Source organism: Mirounga angustirostris, unplaced genomic scaffold, assembly GCF_029215605.1.
Source record: "Mirounga angustirostris isolate CCGP_5_RB_7025 unplaced genomic scaffold, mMirAng1.0.hap1 SCAF_7, whole genome shotgun sequence".
In the NCBI taxonomy this organism is placed as follows: Eukaryota; Metazoa; Chordata; class Mammalia; order Carnivora; family Phocidae; genus Mirounga; species Mirounga angustirostris.
The window spans coordinates 59,677,883-59,695,194 of NW_026991715.1; the positions used below are offsets into that span (position 1 = coordinate 59,677,883).

The 17,312-nt window shown below is 35.7% G+C and overlaps 1 protein-coding gene across 10 annotated transcripts in view; it reads right to left on the reverse strand.

Moving 5' to 3' along the window:
- The window catches only part of AP3B1 (adaptor related protein complex 3 subunit beta 1), a 321,148-nt gene that overhangs the window by 254,963 nt on the left and 48,873 nt on the right, over window positions 1–17,312 (reverse strand). For all 10 annotated transcript variants that reach the window (XM_064596275.1, XM_064596274.1, XM_054512544.2 and 7 more), the window contains exons 4-5: window positions 991–1,086; window positions 227–387 (exon numbers count right to left, since the gene is read on the reverse strand). In XM_064596275.1, the coding sequence (XP_064452345.1) occupies window positions 227–387; window positions 991–1,086 (257 nt within the window). The remainder of the gene's footprint in view (window positions 1–226; window positions 388–990; window positions 1,087–17,312) is intronic.

Here is a 17,312-nt window from a genome sequence, read left to right on the forward strand (position 1 = left end):
AATTATCATAGGCCCTAACAGGCTCACAAGTAAAAACCAGCATAGGGTCTCTATAGCCAAAATAAAGTTAAAGATGTCTAAAGAATGTTTGTGGGAAGAAAAACCGTCACTGGGTTTACTTAGTATAAGGAGAGACCAACTGTAAGAGCTAATCAAATAAGCCTCCATGGGATGTAACATTCCACATACCATTAGCGGTCATTGGTATTATTAATAAAGCACCTACCTGTATAATTTCTGTATTGCATGGGCTGCATTCTTCCTAACATATGGTGATAAATCAGCAGAAGCCTCCTTAATAGCAAGCATCATAATAGGTACAATAATTGGTACTCTAATACTTGACAGAACTCTCAAAGCACTTGCACGGATTAGTTGATTTGGGTCCTAAAAATAGTGCAAAAATATTCATCAAAATTTCAAGTTTAACATTTCAACAGTATCTTTATGACACAGTTAATTGGTGCTCACAGAGTACAATATAATAATAGAAAAAAGGCTACTTAAAGAATTAGTATATGGAAATGGGTAAGGAAAAACAGTTAAATAAATGTTTATTTCTCTGAATAATGTTTGAACAAGAAAAGTAATGGTTATTAATTCTAGCTGATCATTCATTACTAAACATGTTGGGTTTTTAGAGTTTTACAATGATAAAATGCTACAAGTTATAAATTTTATCTTTAAAAAGTCATGTCCCCTCATTACACACTTTCAACCACCAGTTGGTATAATGATGAAGAGTTCTTTGATGCATGATAATGATTAAATAAAATATAAAGGAACCTACAGAAAATGAAACACACTGGGAAAGGTCTAGTTGGTCATAGATATTATTTTCTAAGGACACTGAATAGGCAATATGAGAGGCTTTTCAACTCTTTCAAAACACTACTGTGCCATTTAGATTATTGCTCCAGTTCTTTAAATCACACACCTTCAACTCTGCACCAACCTTGTAGCTATTTGCTGGCTCACTCTATTATTTACCTTCAGAGCTCGCTGGAAAGTGCTTATGGACAAGAGCGCCAGGTCCTGCTGTTCTTCAGCATACCGGACCAGGTAAACATATACTAACTTCTTGATCTGTTAAAAAAAATAAAATCATTTAATCCTAGCTAAAATTAAAAATTCAATGTTTTGTATACCAAATCCATTCTCAATTTTCCTGAATAACTGAATAGCTTATATTGTAACATAAAGATAATATATTGTAGGATAATGAATGGCAACAAAAAAAGCTTGTAAAATAAGCATTTTAATAATCAAATCTATAATAGCAACATCCTATCAAGGTGTTCTGTAACAACACTCCAACAGGTCTTAAGGGTTAACTTGCTTCAAGCTAATGCACCCCTTGTTTGCTGACCTAAGTCCCTTGGTCTGTAGATGAACTAACCTACTTTCCTTGAGAACTGCAGACCACCAGCCTTAAGGAGTAAAGGACCAGACTTCCCCAGAGAAGTCCTGACCACATTGGAACACAGCTGCTGCTGATGCCAGCAAGTATGTTCAGGGCCATGCCAATATATGACTATTTGCCTGGGCACCACCTTATCCTGCAGGTACCCACCCCCAGCCCCAGTGTCCCACATCTTCCCCTTTAAAATATTTTCTGGCTTTGCCTGGACAGGGAAGATGGTCTTTGGAACATCAGTCCACCACCTTCCCAGGCTGCCAGCTTCCTGAATAAAGCAACCTTTCATTTCCCACCATCACCTGTCTATTGATTTTCAAGCAGCGAGCAGGTGAACCTGAGTTCATAACCAGTTCTGTCTGGTAACACTTTCTCTTGAAGGGAATAAAACCCCTGAGCGAAACTCAAACAAGAATATTAAAATATTAGCTGAATTGTAAAAACATTTTCAAAATGAGGGCTACAAATAATATAAAGATCTTGGGTTCTGTCCACTAACTACATAGTATTTGAACTTATGTTTCTTCATCAATCAAAAGGTGCTGGAGCCCCAACCCTGACCGTATGGTAATATTCACATTCCAATATACATTACATGATATTTTCAGCTCAGTAAGAATAAGGTATGACAATAATAGCAATTTAATGTAATAAAAATTCTAAAAGACTGGAAGTGTCTTCCGAAAACTGTTTTAAATGGCAAGTTAATCACTAAGTCTATAACAGAATTATGAACAGAAAAATTACATAAAAATTAGAAATTGAGTTGAAATTCATCAACTGCTTCTTTCTGACACTGCTCACAGCCTGTTTCTTCCTTCTCAAGTATCTTCAGATACCAGTGCCTGATTAATTTCTTATATATCAGCAGAGTACAGATCTAAAGGTTTATGGAATGTTCAAAGAGCACAGGAAATGAGGGGAAGTAGTTGGAAATAGGTGAAGTTGATGCTGGAAAGGAAAAAGAGTGCTACACCATGGGGCGCCTGGGTGGCTCAGTTGGTTAAGCGACTGCCTTTGGCTCAAGTCATGATCCTGGAGTCCTGGGATGGAGTCCCGCATCGGGCTCCCTGCTCAGCAGGGAGTCTGTTTCTCCCTCTCCCGCTCCCCCCTCTTGTGCTCTCTCTCTCTCAAATAAATAAAATCTTAAAAAAAAAGAGTGCTACACCAGGCCATGTTTTATGTCCTACTAACCAATCTGAACTTTTTAAAAGATAACTGCCACGGTCTTCCTTCCCTCATCCTCCAATTTCCTTTGACACAGTACTAACTATATGCCAGGTGCTATTCTCAATGTTTTACTTAAATTAATTCATTTTTTTTAATTGCTCTTTCAGCCATTTCTTTTTATTTACAGTTTGTGTTCAATTCCATAACATGAAAAGTTACTATGAATCAAAGCATAAATACACAAACACAATATATAATCCAAAATAGATGTGCAGCATTCAGGTATGAAACAAAATGGAATGTTCGTTCCATTTTGCTTGAGATCTGTTGGATGTGGTTGTTCTGGTGTAGGTTCCTAAAGATGGGAAAAAATGACTTTGGTTATCGAGACTACTGTGGCCATATTAGATACTGGAACATCTAAGCATCAGTGTGTGACCATGCGAACAAAAGACCTCAGAGTGTCTATTTTCATAAAGCTTTCTGTGCATCGAGGCAGTTGTAAAAAGATTTACTTTCCAGAATCAAGCCCACTTTAGGCTTAGGACCAGGTTCTAACCATCTAAAAATACTGACTAACAGAAAGTGTTCCAAATGTGGCTATTTTGATTCAGAGTTTTTTTTTTTTTTAAAAAAAGGTATTTACAGAAAGAGTTTAAAAGTTTTTCTGAATTTAATGTAAGCTTCCAGTCTTCACTTCCCAAATACCTGATTTACAATTTTGGTTCCTGCACATATTTTGCCTTTTTAATTTCAAGATTTGTCAATTTTACCTTCAAAACAGATCATGTTTTAAATTATAAAAAGTATGCAACATATGCAGAAATAAAAAGCATTTTGAAATTAGCTGAGATCAATGTTCTTCTACTCTTTGGAATCAGTTTAGCTAAATGAACCTGGCACTCTTGTTGACTAGGAATAAGTGATCAGTATATAAGCAAAATTTACTCATTATGCTTCAATCGGGGGTAGATTCCAATCCATCATTGCCCTGGCATATGTCAATTACTATATAAAAAAATCAAATGCAATGTCAAATCCAAAGCCTCAGAGGAAAGAGTTCAGTTCCCAAGAAACAGTGATAGCTTAACAAGATAAAACTTTTATCTAGAGTATACAGGCATTAAGTTAATACTGCTGAAACAATGCACTGAGGATTTACAGTAACACCTGGAAGTTCCTTCTAATGTACATATAAATAGAATCATGGAAGCTTTTTGTATTAACTGTTTTATGGCCTTAAAGATTTAATGAACCAAATGAAAACTGAATCTGTTCACATCCCATCTTTTATATCAAGGTAAGATAAAATCTATCCTCATTTTCAAGGTGGAATTTTACATGTCCATACTTTTAAGCCACATTTAAAGAAATTATCTCTTGACTAATCTTGGATGTTGTCGCTTCATCTTGTACATGAAACTCCAGTAGATTTAAGAGACATTCATCATCTAGTCAAACCCTTCACATGTTCTTCAAACCAATCAAATTTGGGATCCTCAACATTTTCTGTCAATAAAATAAGGTGTGGAATTAGCAAATTCAATGAAGACCTGTTTTTTCCTTGTCACACTGGATGTCTAGACGCCACTGGGATTGGGTTTAGAAGATGGGGAAGTATAGATGTTTCTTGGCCTGAGTCTTTTAACAGTAGAGATGTAGAAGGGAGAAGGAGATCACGAAGAGATTGGCTATTGACTGCAGAGCACTGCCAGTTGGTGTGGTGGTGGCATTAGCTGGATTTGGGGCAGTCGAGGTACTCTGGGAGGAGGAGTTACTTGAAAGTGTTACAGCAGCTGTTTGATTTGAATAAATCTGCGTGGGTAGGAGCAGCGCCAGAAGCAGCAGCCCCAGTCCGAGCCTGGCTACCATCGCTCTGCCCGTGTCCGCTCAGTCAGCGTCGGTACGCGGCGCGTCTCACTGGATGTGGGGGAGTGGAGAACCGCTGGCTTGGGGCAGGCGCAGGCAAGGTGGGTAAATTAATTCATTTTCAATTCACAATTCAATGAACAGGTACTATTACTCCTATTTTACACATGAAGAAACTGAAGCACAGAGAGGTTCAATAACTTGACCAAGACAGCACATGTATTAAATGAAGAACTAGGATTCAAAATTAAGCCTAAGAAATCTATATAGTAAAATGTTAACAGTGACTATATCTGAGGTAGTATCAACCAGTGACCTTCACTCTTTACATCTTTATTATTTAATTTTTTTACAATGAATATTAATTTTCTGTTCAGATAAAACAATAAAGATATTTTTACTTTGGGGTTAATCTCATCTTTCCAAATGTCCTCTACTATAAAATAGTAGTACTTTCCCTCATTATAAAAGTATTTGAAACTTCTTTATGATTAAAACAAAATCTCAAACTGAAAATATTTTTAAGTTCCTACATTTCCACAAAGACAGCTATTTCTGTAGCATTGATAAGATAGAGCCACTAAAACTGTTTTAAACCTCTCCAATAGGTCAACAAAAACTCAAGCTAAATGAACAAACTTTTGCCAATCAACCAATTTGTGACAGTCCTTCACTTTGAAACATCAGTCTATCAGGAACAAGCTAACTCCAAAAAACAAAACAAAACAAAACAAAACACACACACACACACACACACACACACCTCAGAGTGCCAATCAATCAACAGCAGTCTCACCCAAGTGATCACATATCTACAGATGGTATCAACCCACTTAGGCCACTGAAAGTCCACAAACCCTTTTCAATGTTCACTTAGAAGCAAGCAAGCTTACACAAGAACACAAGTAGGTTCCAAAATTATGTGATACTACTATATAAGATGGCAACCATATGATACAAATTATACCCAATGTTTTAGATTATATTTAAATGGAAATATGAGGTTTTTAATTACAGTTTAAGAAGCATGTATCTAATTGTCTCAGGTACTGATAGCTTTCTCCACCACCAGATTTTTAAGTTCCTAAGATTACAACAGTGCCAAAAAGCAATTAACACTTGCTAGTTGACTGATTTATAGCATTTTCAATAAATCAAAACAACACACAGATGCATTTTTAAATAAGATATTTCTGAAATCCACCTTAGAATGAACAAGAGGTTACTTAAATACAGGAATCTTTCCTTATTCATCTGTATATTCTCAGGACCTATATCACATGCCTGGTATATAGTAAGAGTTCAATAATTAGCTGAATGAAACATCACAGCCCAGTGGTATACTGAAAAAATTTATTAAGACATTTCCCATTAGATTGCTACATCAGGAATCTAACTTACCACAATGGTTATAATTCACCAAATAGATGCCTAGAAAAACACCAACATATTATGAAGAGATGATAGGTATTACAGAGATTGCCTCCAAAGTCTTTAACTTGTGGGCTAAAAAAAAAATTAATCATTTAAAGTATTTTTTCTTCTTACTAATTATATTCAGATCCAGTCTACAGTTCTCTGGAAAGTTTTGAAAGAAAATGGATTAGAGCCCACCCATCCCCTCATCCTCCTGTGATTTATTTCTCAGCAACACCTTTATTTATCAAGTAACTGTACAGCTAACTTTTAAAGCTGAATTATGAACTCCAGAATATATCCAGGGGTTTATATTGGCAACACTGAAACATTCAGAATCACAGCTGAGCTAGCAGGCATTGCTGTAATTACTCACTATTGGAGAAGGATTTTTGTGACTGTTATAGCAAAAAGCATAACAATATTAAATCACAGAAGGTTGCAAAACACCAAATTTGTTCTAGTTCTGTTATAAGAATCAATCAATATTGACCACAAGAGGCCTATGCACTGACTGGCTGCAGGTGTGCAGAGAAAGCCTAGTTTCCCTGAAACCATTCTGTGACCAGAAATGGGAGTACTTAAAGCTCCGTGACTACACCATTCTCTGATCAGTTACCTTCATTCAATGTTACAACACTCCTTGCTGTAAAGCTAATCATAGCAGAGCCCCAGTAGGCTGGAAGAACACAGGCAGATCTGTTTAATTAGTTTATCAATACGAGTAAATCAAACTTCATGAGTTATTGACTAAACCTTTGATTATTTTTGTACTATAACCACTGATTGCTTACTAGGTAACTTTTGGTATCATTTGACATCAAATGGAAGACGATGCACAGCTTAACTGTGTGTCTAAGGCAGCATGTACTAATAAAAATGAAATTTTGCAGTTGATAGCAATGAAACATCAATCAATTCTCTAAACATAAATTTTAAGAAGCTTATGTCAGTTTTCTCACATTAGAGGATTAAACATATTTCAAAAACAAGGTATTTCAAGAACAAAAGAAATCCAACAAATAGACCAATAATTATGTTTATAGTGACGTTTTTGTTGCAAAACACTAGGCAGTACAAGAGAATCTGAGTGTAAAGGGAAAAGATGAACAAATAGGGAAGTCCTACTATAACTAATGAACAGTACAAACAGCTTTGGATGAACAATAAATAATACAAAATTTTCTGCTAACAAGAAGACTAGAAGTCCAGGGGGAACTAGTTAATTTAACTACCAATTTCTAAGGACTTGCTCATTTCTACCAATCTCTAAAACATAAAAAAATTTATACCAATGCCAGATACCTCCCAAAGGATAGCTAATACCAGATGTTGATTTGGGGCCAAAGTCACTAAGGCAGAAGGAGGAGGAAGGAAGCACCAAACAGGAAGGATGGCTCTAAAAGGGGAATGGTCTAAGATGGGTTCTGAAGCCAAGCCACCTGGCTTTGGATTCTGACTTTGAAACATACTGGGTGACCTTAGTCAGATAATTTAACCTCTGTTGTCTTGCCCTCATAAATAGAATTTGGGAAATTAGATAGAGTATCAATCTGACAGGGTTATTTGTGAAGATAAAATGAGGATATATGTAAGGTACTAACAACCTAGCACACACAGCATCTTTTCTTTTTTTTTTTTTTAAAGATTTATTTATTTGAGAGAGCGAGAATGAGAGAGAGAGAGAGAGTACATGAGAGGGGGGAGGGTCAGAGGGAGAAGCAGGCTCCTCGCTGAGCAGGGAGCCTGATGCGGGACTCGATCCCAGGACTCCGGGATCATGACCTGAGCCAAAGGCAGTCGCTTAACCAACTGAGCCACCCAGGCGCCCCACAGCATCTTTTAAATGTTAGCAATCATTGCTCCTACGAATAGAGACTCTATTTAAGTCCAATAGTAAATGAATGAAGTGTTTCGATTTTAATTTACCCAAGTTAGTCAAACTGAGTTTATGATGGCTAATCATTTTGATAGCAAAATTCACCTATCCAAAATATATAATGTATGCATTATCTAATAAAAAAATGGAGTATACTTTAAAAAGTATCTAAAAATGGGGGACGCCTGGGTGGCTCAGTCGTTAAGCGTCTGCCTTCGGCTCAGGTCATGATCCCAGGGTCCCGGGATCGAGCTCCGCATCGGGCTCCCTGCTCTGCTGGAAGCCTGCTTCTCCCTCTCCCACTCCCCCTGCTTGTGTTCCCTCTCTCGCAGGGTCTCTGTCAAATAAATAAATAACATCTTTAAAAAAAAAAAAAAGTATCTAAAAAATGGGTTTAAAGTACTTATTTTTAAAATCTTATAAATTATTCTAATAAAGTTTAAATGGTGACAGGAAAATATTTCTTTTTAAATATATGGAAATGTGTACTCTAGAAATTGTATAAAATATACTCCTACTTTACTTTTCCAGATTTTGAATACATAAATTCAAAATTATTTAAACTTACTTTATATGGGGAAAAACTAAACTACTAATTTACTTTATATTAGAGACATAGTAACACCCAATCCACTGTCACAGTGTTAAAATAATAGCTAAGAGTCTATTTTACATCAATCTTGTATTTGTATTATGTAACAACTGAATCACTGATCTTATTGTTCTACTTAAACAAAAAACTCTACCATCGTTAAGAGTGTTTTATTCACTCTTATTTTTCTGTACCTACCCAATCTTTTCATTAAAAAATGCTTTGTTTCTAAAACCAAAAATACTTAAGCATTGACTATAAAATTGCTAAAGATATATGGCTCACTCAATATATGCTGGCCATAAAGCAGTATAAGACACTGCTATAGAAGTCTGATGTAGAGATTGGAAAAGATGATGTGAATTTTCAAGTATGTCACCACAGTTATAAATTGACAACTCCACATACAAAGTAGGGAAAACTGAGACTAATGTTTCATTTGATCAATAACATTCCATATATTTTTAAGGCTTTAGGAAGATTTTTATATGAAGCTATAATTTAATAATAACTGAGAGACCTGATTTACCCTCCTACCTTAACCAAACAGAAGATCGGGGGAAAAGAGTTTTCATATGTTGGACAACAAGCAGCCCAGTACTGTGAATCCTCAGAGGGAAAAGTCAGAGTGAGTGCCACTACAGAGGGTAGGTAGTATATCCACCAGCACACCAGGGGCAACTCAAACAGAATCCAGAAGACTCACTGTGCTGAGGAGAAAGAGATCAAAGTTCAGAGGCCAACGCTGCTAGAATTTGCAGAGCAGAACAACAGGAGGAAACTTCAGAGATAGTGAGAGGGAGAGAGAGAGCACACACACTGCAGAGGACAAACACCAAGTCTTAAGACTAAGCACTGACATGCACAAGAGTGAGATGAAACTACCTGAGGCCATCCAAAAAAACCAAAACAAAAACAGAAGAACACAAAACACCAAAAACAAACACTGGAAAAAGGCAGGAAGAACAGATCTCAAAGATCACAAAGAGCTAGGAATAATTCATGTTCCTACCAGCCAGAGAGAAAATGTCTGATAAATACATGGGTTTTTTAGTAGAATCCTAAGAAGAACATCACTTTAGGAGTGGGATTAAATTAATCTAGACTTAAAAATATTCCTGTACTCCCTCGTTAAGCTTAAATGCATGCTTTGCAAAATCAAATGATTCCATATAACTTAACTGTGCACCACAAAAAAACCCAACACAATTTAAAGGAATACAAGATCCAGCAAATGACAACATAAATTTCATATTGTTCAGCATCTAATTAAAATTTACTAAAGATATTAAAAAATTAGGAAAATGTGAATCATAACCAGGAGAAAAATCAATCTACAGAAAAAGATTGAAAATGACAGAAATGATAGAAATAGCAGAGGGGCGCCTGGCTGGCTCAGTCAGTAGAACATGTGACTCGATTTTGGAGTCATGAGTTTGAGCCCCACATTGGGAATAGAGTTTACTTAAAAATAAAATCTTAAAAAAAAAGGACTTTACAATAACTATTATAAATATGCTCCATATGCCCAAGAAGGTAGACAAAAATATGACTATGTTAAGGAGAGAATTTCAAGACGTGAAATAAAATAAAAACAAGTGGGGTGCCTGGGTAGCTCAGTCGTTAAGTGTCTGCCTTCGGCTCAGGTCGTGATCCCAGGATCCTGGGATCGAGCCCCGCATCAGGCTCCCTGCTCAGAGGGAAGCCTGCTTCTCCCTCTCCCACCCCCCACCCCGGCTTGTGTTCCCTCTCTCGTGCTCTCTCTCTCTGTCAAATAAATAAATAAAATCCTTAAAAATAAATAAATAAAAACAAGAAAATTTAAAATGGGATTTCCTCCAAAATAAGGGGAGGAAAGGAAAAAAAGAAACAAAAGGAGCAAATAGACAATAAACTGTATAACAGTACACTCAAATCCGAACACATCAATGATGACATTAAGTGTTTAAAGAATAAACAATCCAATTCAAAGGCACAGTTTGATGGAATGGATGGGGAAACGTTGGAGTCACATGCTGCCAATAAGAGATGCCCATTAGATACAAAGACAGAGACAGGCTGAGAGTAAACAGATGAAAAATGATACACCATACAAAGAGATGAGAAGGCTGGAGTGGCAGTATTAGTAACAAATCAAATAGACTTTAAGACAAAAAGTTTTACCAGAGATAAAGAAGGACTTATTTTAGGATAAAAAGGTCAATTCATCAGGAAGACACAAAGAGTGATGCCTGATCGGAGTGCTTTAAAATATATGCTAGAAAATGACTAAATTAAAGGGAGAAATGAACAATTTCAGAACCATGGTTGGGAGATTCAAAATCCCTCTCCTAGCAATCAGTGGAACAACTAGACAAGAGGTCAGTAAAAACACTTTTAAAAATATAAATAAACAACACTATCAACCACATTTATTTAAATAACACTTATGGAATATACATCCAACAACAGCAGAATACACATTCTCTTTAACTGCACATGGCATGCACACCAAAATAAACTCTGATGTTCTATAAACAAGTTCTCATAAAGTTTAAGAATGAAATAATACTAGGTATGTTTTAAGACTAAAGTGGAATTATGTTACAAAGCAATCAATGTTAAGATCATTAAGATAATCCTCCCACCCCCAATATCACGAAATTAAACAACATACTTCTAAATGATCCATGAGTCAAAATAGAAATCATGAAGTAAATAAAAAATACTAACTAAACAATGAAAATATATAAATTAAATTTGGAAAATGCAAGTTAAGTAATGTTTAGAAGAAAATACATAGGGGCGCCTGGGTGGCTCAGTTGGTTAAGCAACTGCCTTCGGCTCAGGTCATGATCCTGGAGTCCCGGGATTGAGTCCCGCATCGGGCTCCCTGCTCGGCAGGGAGTCTGCTTCTCCCTCTGACCCTCCTCCCTCTCATGCTCTCTGTCTCTCATTCTCTCTCTCTCAAATAAAGAAATAAAATCTTTAAAAAAGAAAAGAAAAGAAAAGAAAATACATAGCGTTAAAGGTTTAAATAATAAAAAAGATTTGATCTGAGTTCCCAACTCAAGATATTAAAAAAAGAACAAACCCCAAATATGTACAAGTCTGAAATATGAAAGATAAGTAAAAAAGTCAGTAATCAAAAAAAATCCATGACATCGAAAACAGAAAAAAGTAAACTAATAAAACCAAAAGCTATTTTTTAAAAGGTCAATACAATTGATAAGGTTCTAAATTGATCAAGAGAAAAAGAGAAAAGACAAGAACTACCAATATCGGGAATGAAAGAGAAAATATCACTGCAGAAGGCACAGGCACTAAAAAAATACTAAGGGAATATTATTAACAACTTTATGTTAATAAACTGACACTGGTTGAAGTGGATAAATTCGTGAATGACAAATTACCAACACAGATCCCAGAAGAGATAGAAAATCTAAATAGCCCTGTGTTGGGGGTCCACCAAGACCATCTTCAGGCTGGGTGATTGGCTAGAAGGATTTACAGGACTCAAAAAGTTGTTACACTTAGGGTTATGGTTCATTACAGCAAAAGGATACATAGTAAAATTAGTAAAAGGAAAAGGTACATGACTGAAGTCCAGAGGAAACCAGGCACAAGCTTCCAAGAGTCCTCCCACCAGTAGAATCACCATAAGATCTGCTTAATTCCTTCAGTAACAGTGTGTGATGACATGTACAAAGTACTGCCAACCAGGGAAACCTGACTGTGAAAGACTGTCCAAAGCATTTATTGGGGTTCAGTCATGTAGGTAATGTACAACTATACACACTGTCATCACTACATATGAGATCAGTGACTAGCTACAGAACAGGAAAAGAAAAAGCAAGGTGTTTACCATAAATTACAATTTTAGTATACACTATCTGGACAAACTAGTACACCATGACTCAAGACAACAGATACATAAAAAACTTTTATCAGACAGAACAGTCCAATAGCTCTGTCTGCACAAGACAGACAAGGGACAGTCATGAAAACAGACCTTTCTTGTGAATATACAGGGTTTGAGAACCCACGCCTGCTGAGTTAATTATTTCCCAAAGAGGTCTATGCCCAATAAACAACTTGAATTCATAATTTAAAACCTTCCCATAAAATAAACTCAAAGCTCAGATGACTTCACAGTAAGGATAAAATAATACCATATAAGATGAAATTACTCCACACATACTCTTTAAGACAACAAAGGAGAAACACATCCCAACTCATTTTATAAAGCTAGTATTAACCTGATTACCCTGATACAAAACAAAAGCCACCGCAAGTAAAAAAAAAAAAAAAATCCTTCAATAACATATAGATGGGAAACTCCTTAAGAAAAGGTTAGCAAATCAATCCTAACAATATTGACAAAGGTTTAATACACCATGACCATGAGGGATTTACCCCACAAATAAAAAGGTTTAATAAGTGAAAATCAATCCCAGTCATTTACTTTATCAAGAGAACAAAGAAAAATCATATAATTTCAATGGTTACTGAAAAAGCACTTGAAAAAATTCAAAATTCATTCACTATAAAAACTTTCAGCAAACTAGGGATAGAAAGAACTCTTCAACATGATTACAGATAGTTGCAAAAAAACCTATAGCTGATATCATAATCAATGGTAAAAGGCTCAGTGCTTTCTAAATGAGAAACAAGGCAAGGATAATCATCCTCATCACTTCTATTCAACACTGTAATGTAAATTGGACTTAGTATAATACGACAAGAAAAAAAGAAAAGTAAAATTATAATTGCACATGATACGATCATTTATGTAACAAAGCCAAAGAAATCTATAAAATAACTATCAGAACTAATAAGTGAATTTAACAAGGACACAAGATCAATATACAAAAATCAATTCTGTATGCTAGCAATAACCAATTGGGAAATAAAACTATAAAGACAATGTTGTTTAAAATAGCATTCAAGGGGCATCTGGGTGGCTCAGTCCGTTAGGTGTCTGCCTTCCGCTCAGGTCATGATCCCAGAGTCCTGGGATGAGGCTGGTATTGGGCTCCCTGCTCAGTGGGGAGCCTGCTTCTCCCTCTCCCTCTGCCACTGCCCCTGCTTGTGCTCACGCTCTCTCTCTATCTCTCAAAATAAAATCTTTAAAAAAATAAAATAGCATTCAAAACTACTAAAAGCTAAATTTAAAGTATGTGCAAAACCATACCAAAAACTACAAGACACTGCAAAAGGTAATTAAAGAAGACCACATTCAAGGATTGGAAGACTTAATATGGTAAAGATGGCAACTGATCTATAAATTCAATGCAAACAAAATCAATTCTAAGAGGCTTTTGAAGAAATTGATAGACTAATTTTAACACTTACATAAAAAGACAAAGGACCCAGATTAGCCAAAATAAGGTTAAAAACAGAACAAGACTGGAGGGCTTATACTACCTGACTTCAAGGCTATAGTAAACAACAACAACAACAACAAAAAAGACTAGTAAACAGGGCAGTGTGGTACGGCAAACAGATCAATGGAACAGAATAGAGTCCAGAAACACACCTGATCAGTAATTTTTGACAAGACGTGGCAAGGTAATTCAAGGGGGAAAAGATATAGTCTTCTCTAAAAATGATACTAGAACAACTGAATATCTGGAAAAAAAAATATGTATCTCGAAATCTCAAACCTTACCTCACATCACACACAAAAGCTAATTTAAAATGTATTGCACAGTAAAGAGTTAATACAGCAGGCCAGAGACTGCTATCTTTAGAAAGTCTGCTTACAAAGTTGGCCCTAATGGCATCTGGGAACTTGAATCTCAGGGGTATTCCCATATTCCCTAACTGAGAAGGGTGGTTTACATACCAACAATATGGTTTATGCTCAACATTTGCTTTCTTTCCAGGAGTCTGGAATTTTGGTACTTGCTGGGCAGGTAATGCCTACATGAACAGCCCCCAGTGAAAGACTTGGGCACTGAGTCACTAATGAACTTTCCTAGTGGACAACACTTGACGCTTTTTGTCACAACTGATGCTGGAGGAATTGTCATTGGGAAAATCAGTGGGCAAGGATACCTGGAAGCTTGCATCTAATTTCCTCTGGACCTCTCCCCACACACCTGTTTCAGGGCCTGCTTTTGTTGTGTCTTTTACTGTAATAAATCATAGCTATGGCTATATCTTGAGTCTTATAAATAAATCCTCCCAGTGAATTATAGAACCTGTGGATCATAAACCTATGATATGGATCACAGACCTAAATATAATAGCTAAAACTATTAAACTTTTAGAACAAACCAGGAAAAATCTTTGACATTAGATTAGGCAAAGATTTCTTAAACAGGTCACAAAAAAATCAGGAAGTATGACTGAAAAGAAAACAGATAAAATGGACATTATCAAAATCAAGTGTTTGCTTTTTAAAAGATATTAAGAAAACAAAAAAGCAAGCCACAGACCAAGAGAAAATTAATAATAGTAAATAACCATCTTCTGACAGAAGATTGGTACCAGAATTTTTACACTTTAGTAGTAAGAAAAAAAAATTAAAAACAGGCTAAAGATTTGAACAGTTTAGAAGAGAGATGACCAACCAATAAATCATGAAAAGATGCTCAACATCACTAAATATAAAAAAATGCAAATAAAGGCACAAAGAAATACCATTATACGCCTACCGAAGTGGCTAATGTTAAAGAGTCTAATAAGATCAAGTGTTGGAAGGGATGTGAACCAACTGGAACTCCCATGTAATTGCTGGTGGGAATGTAAATGGTACAGCCACTCTGGAAAACTCTATACACTATTTTCTAAAAATTAAATATACATTTTCCAGACAATGCAACTGATCCATCCCTAGGTATTTAGAAAAGAAAAAAATTAAAATACATGACCACATACAGCATTTTATTCAAGTGTATTTCAACAGGTAAATTTAAAAATTGTGAAATATCAGATTACAGCAAAAAAGGAACAAAATGTGAATACATGAAACAGCACAGACGAATCTCCAATTCCTAAGTAAAAGAAGTCAAATGAAAAGATAACAAACTGTACGGTTTAATAGCTAAGAAATTCTAAAAATGATAAAACTATAGTGACAGAAAGCAGATCAGTAGTTCCATGGAGACTTAAGGTGGATCACAGCCCTATATATAAAAGCTAAATCTACAAAACTCTTAGGAAAAAGACAAGTATAAATCTTTGGGTCCTTGGATTAAGCATCCAGATTAACTCAAAATGGATCATAGTACTATATATAAGCTGCATCTACAAAACTCTTAGGAAAAAGATAAATCTTCATGACTTTGGATTAAGCATCCATTTCTTAAATATGACACCTAAAGCATAAACAAACAAAGAAAAAATAGATGAACTGGAATTCATCAAAATTTAAAATATCTGTGCTTCAAAGGAAAAAAATCCATAGACTGAGAGAAAATATTTGCAAATTAGACACCAATTAAGAGTCTAGTATTCAGAATATATAAAGAACTCCAACAATAAACAGACAACCCAATTACAAAATGGTAAAAGGATCTGAATAGATATTTTTCCAAAGAAGAAGTAGAACTGGCCAACAGATGCTCAACAAGTTTTCTCTCAGAGAAATGCAAATCGAAAACTGCAAAGGCAGCAAAGAGATTCCACTTCACACTCTCTAGGATAGCTATAATCTAAAAGAAAGTAATTTTTTTTTTCCCCAGAAAAAAGAAAAATTAGTACCGGTGAGGATGTGGAGAAATTGTAACACACGCATTGTTGATAGAAATGTAAAATGATGCAGCTGCTGTAGAAAAGAGTTTGGCAGGTCCTCAAAAAATAAGAGAGTAACCATAAAACCCAGCAATATCACTGCAAGGTATACATACAAGAGAAATGAACACATAGATTCAGACACAAATGTGTACAAAGTGTTTCTAGTAGTATTATTCATGATAGCTAAAAAGTGGAAACAACCCAAGTGTCACTGATGAATGAATATACAAAACTCAGTACATCCATACAATGGAATATTATTCAGCAATAAAGAGGAATGAGGTACTGATGCACACTACAACATGAATGGACTTGGAAAACAGCACTCTAAGTGAAAGAAGCCAGACACAAATGTCACATACTATATGACTTCATTTATATGAAATGCCCAGAATAGGCAAATCCACAGAAATAGGAAGTAGATTTAATGGTTGCATAGGGCTGGGGCCATAAGGAGTGACTGCTAATCAAAGCAGGGTTACTTTTTGAGGTGATAAAAATATAGAGGAAGTAGATGGTGGTGACGGTTGCACAATTCTGTAAATACACTATAAATCAATGAATGGCACACTTCAAAAGTTATGGCATGTTAACTGTATTTCAATAATCTTTTAAAAAAGATGACTGGGAAGTTTTAGCATATTTAAAAGTAAAATGCATGATACCATGGGAAAAGATGGGAGGGGGAAAATGGAAATTCACTGTCGTAAGATTTTCAAAGTATATGTGAAGTGTTATAATGTTATTTGAAAGTAGATAGTGATAACTTAAAGATGTATATTGTAAATCCTAGTGGTAGACTGTAGCAAGATAAAGATGTGCGTTGTACATCCTAGGGCAAGCACCTACTAAATAAATACATAAAACAGAGATACAGGTTTAATAGTAATATTAATACTTGATTATGTGGAAAAACTCCCTTATTTTCTTAATTTCTACTTCTTATACTCCATCTATCTCCACCTAAAACATCTGCCCTGATGTCACTAAGTCCTTGAAAATATTCTTCAGTGGAGATTGCTCCTTCCGTCAAACTTTCCAGACTCAAAAACAGAGCCAAGAACATTCCCCACAGTTGATGTTCACAGTTGTCAGCAATGGGCAAAGAGGAAGCATGTGTGCTGGCATTTTCATTCTCATGCTTGTATCACTACGTCTTACTGAGTAAACATATCCTCCAGACAATCACTACCACATCAGTTGACGGTGAGAGGCAAGACAGACATGGTCATTCAATCCTCTTCCTT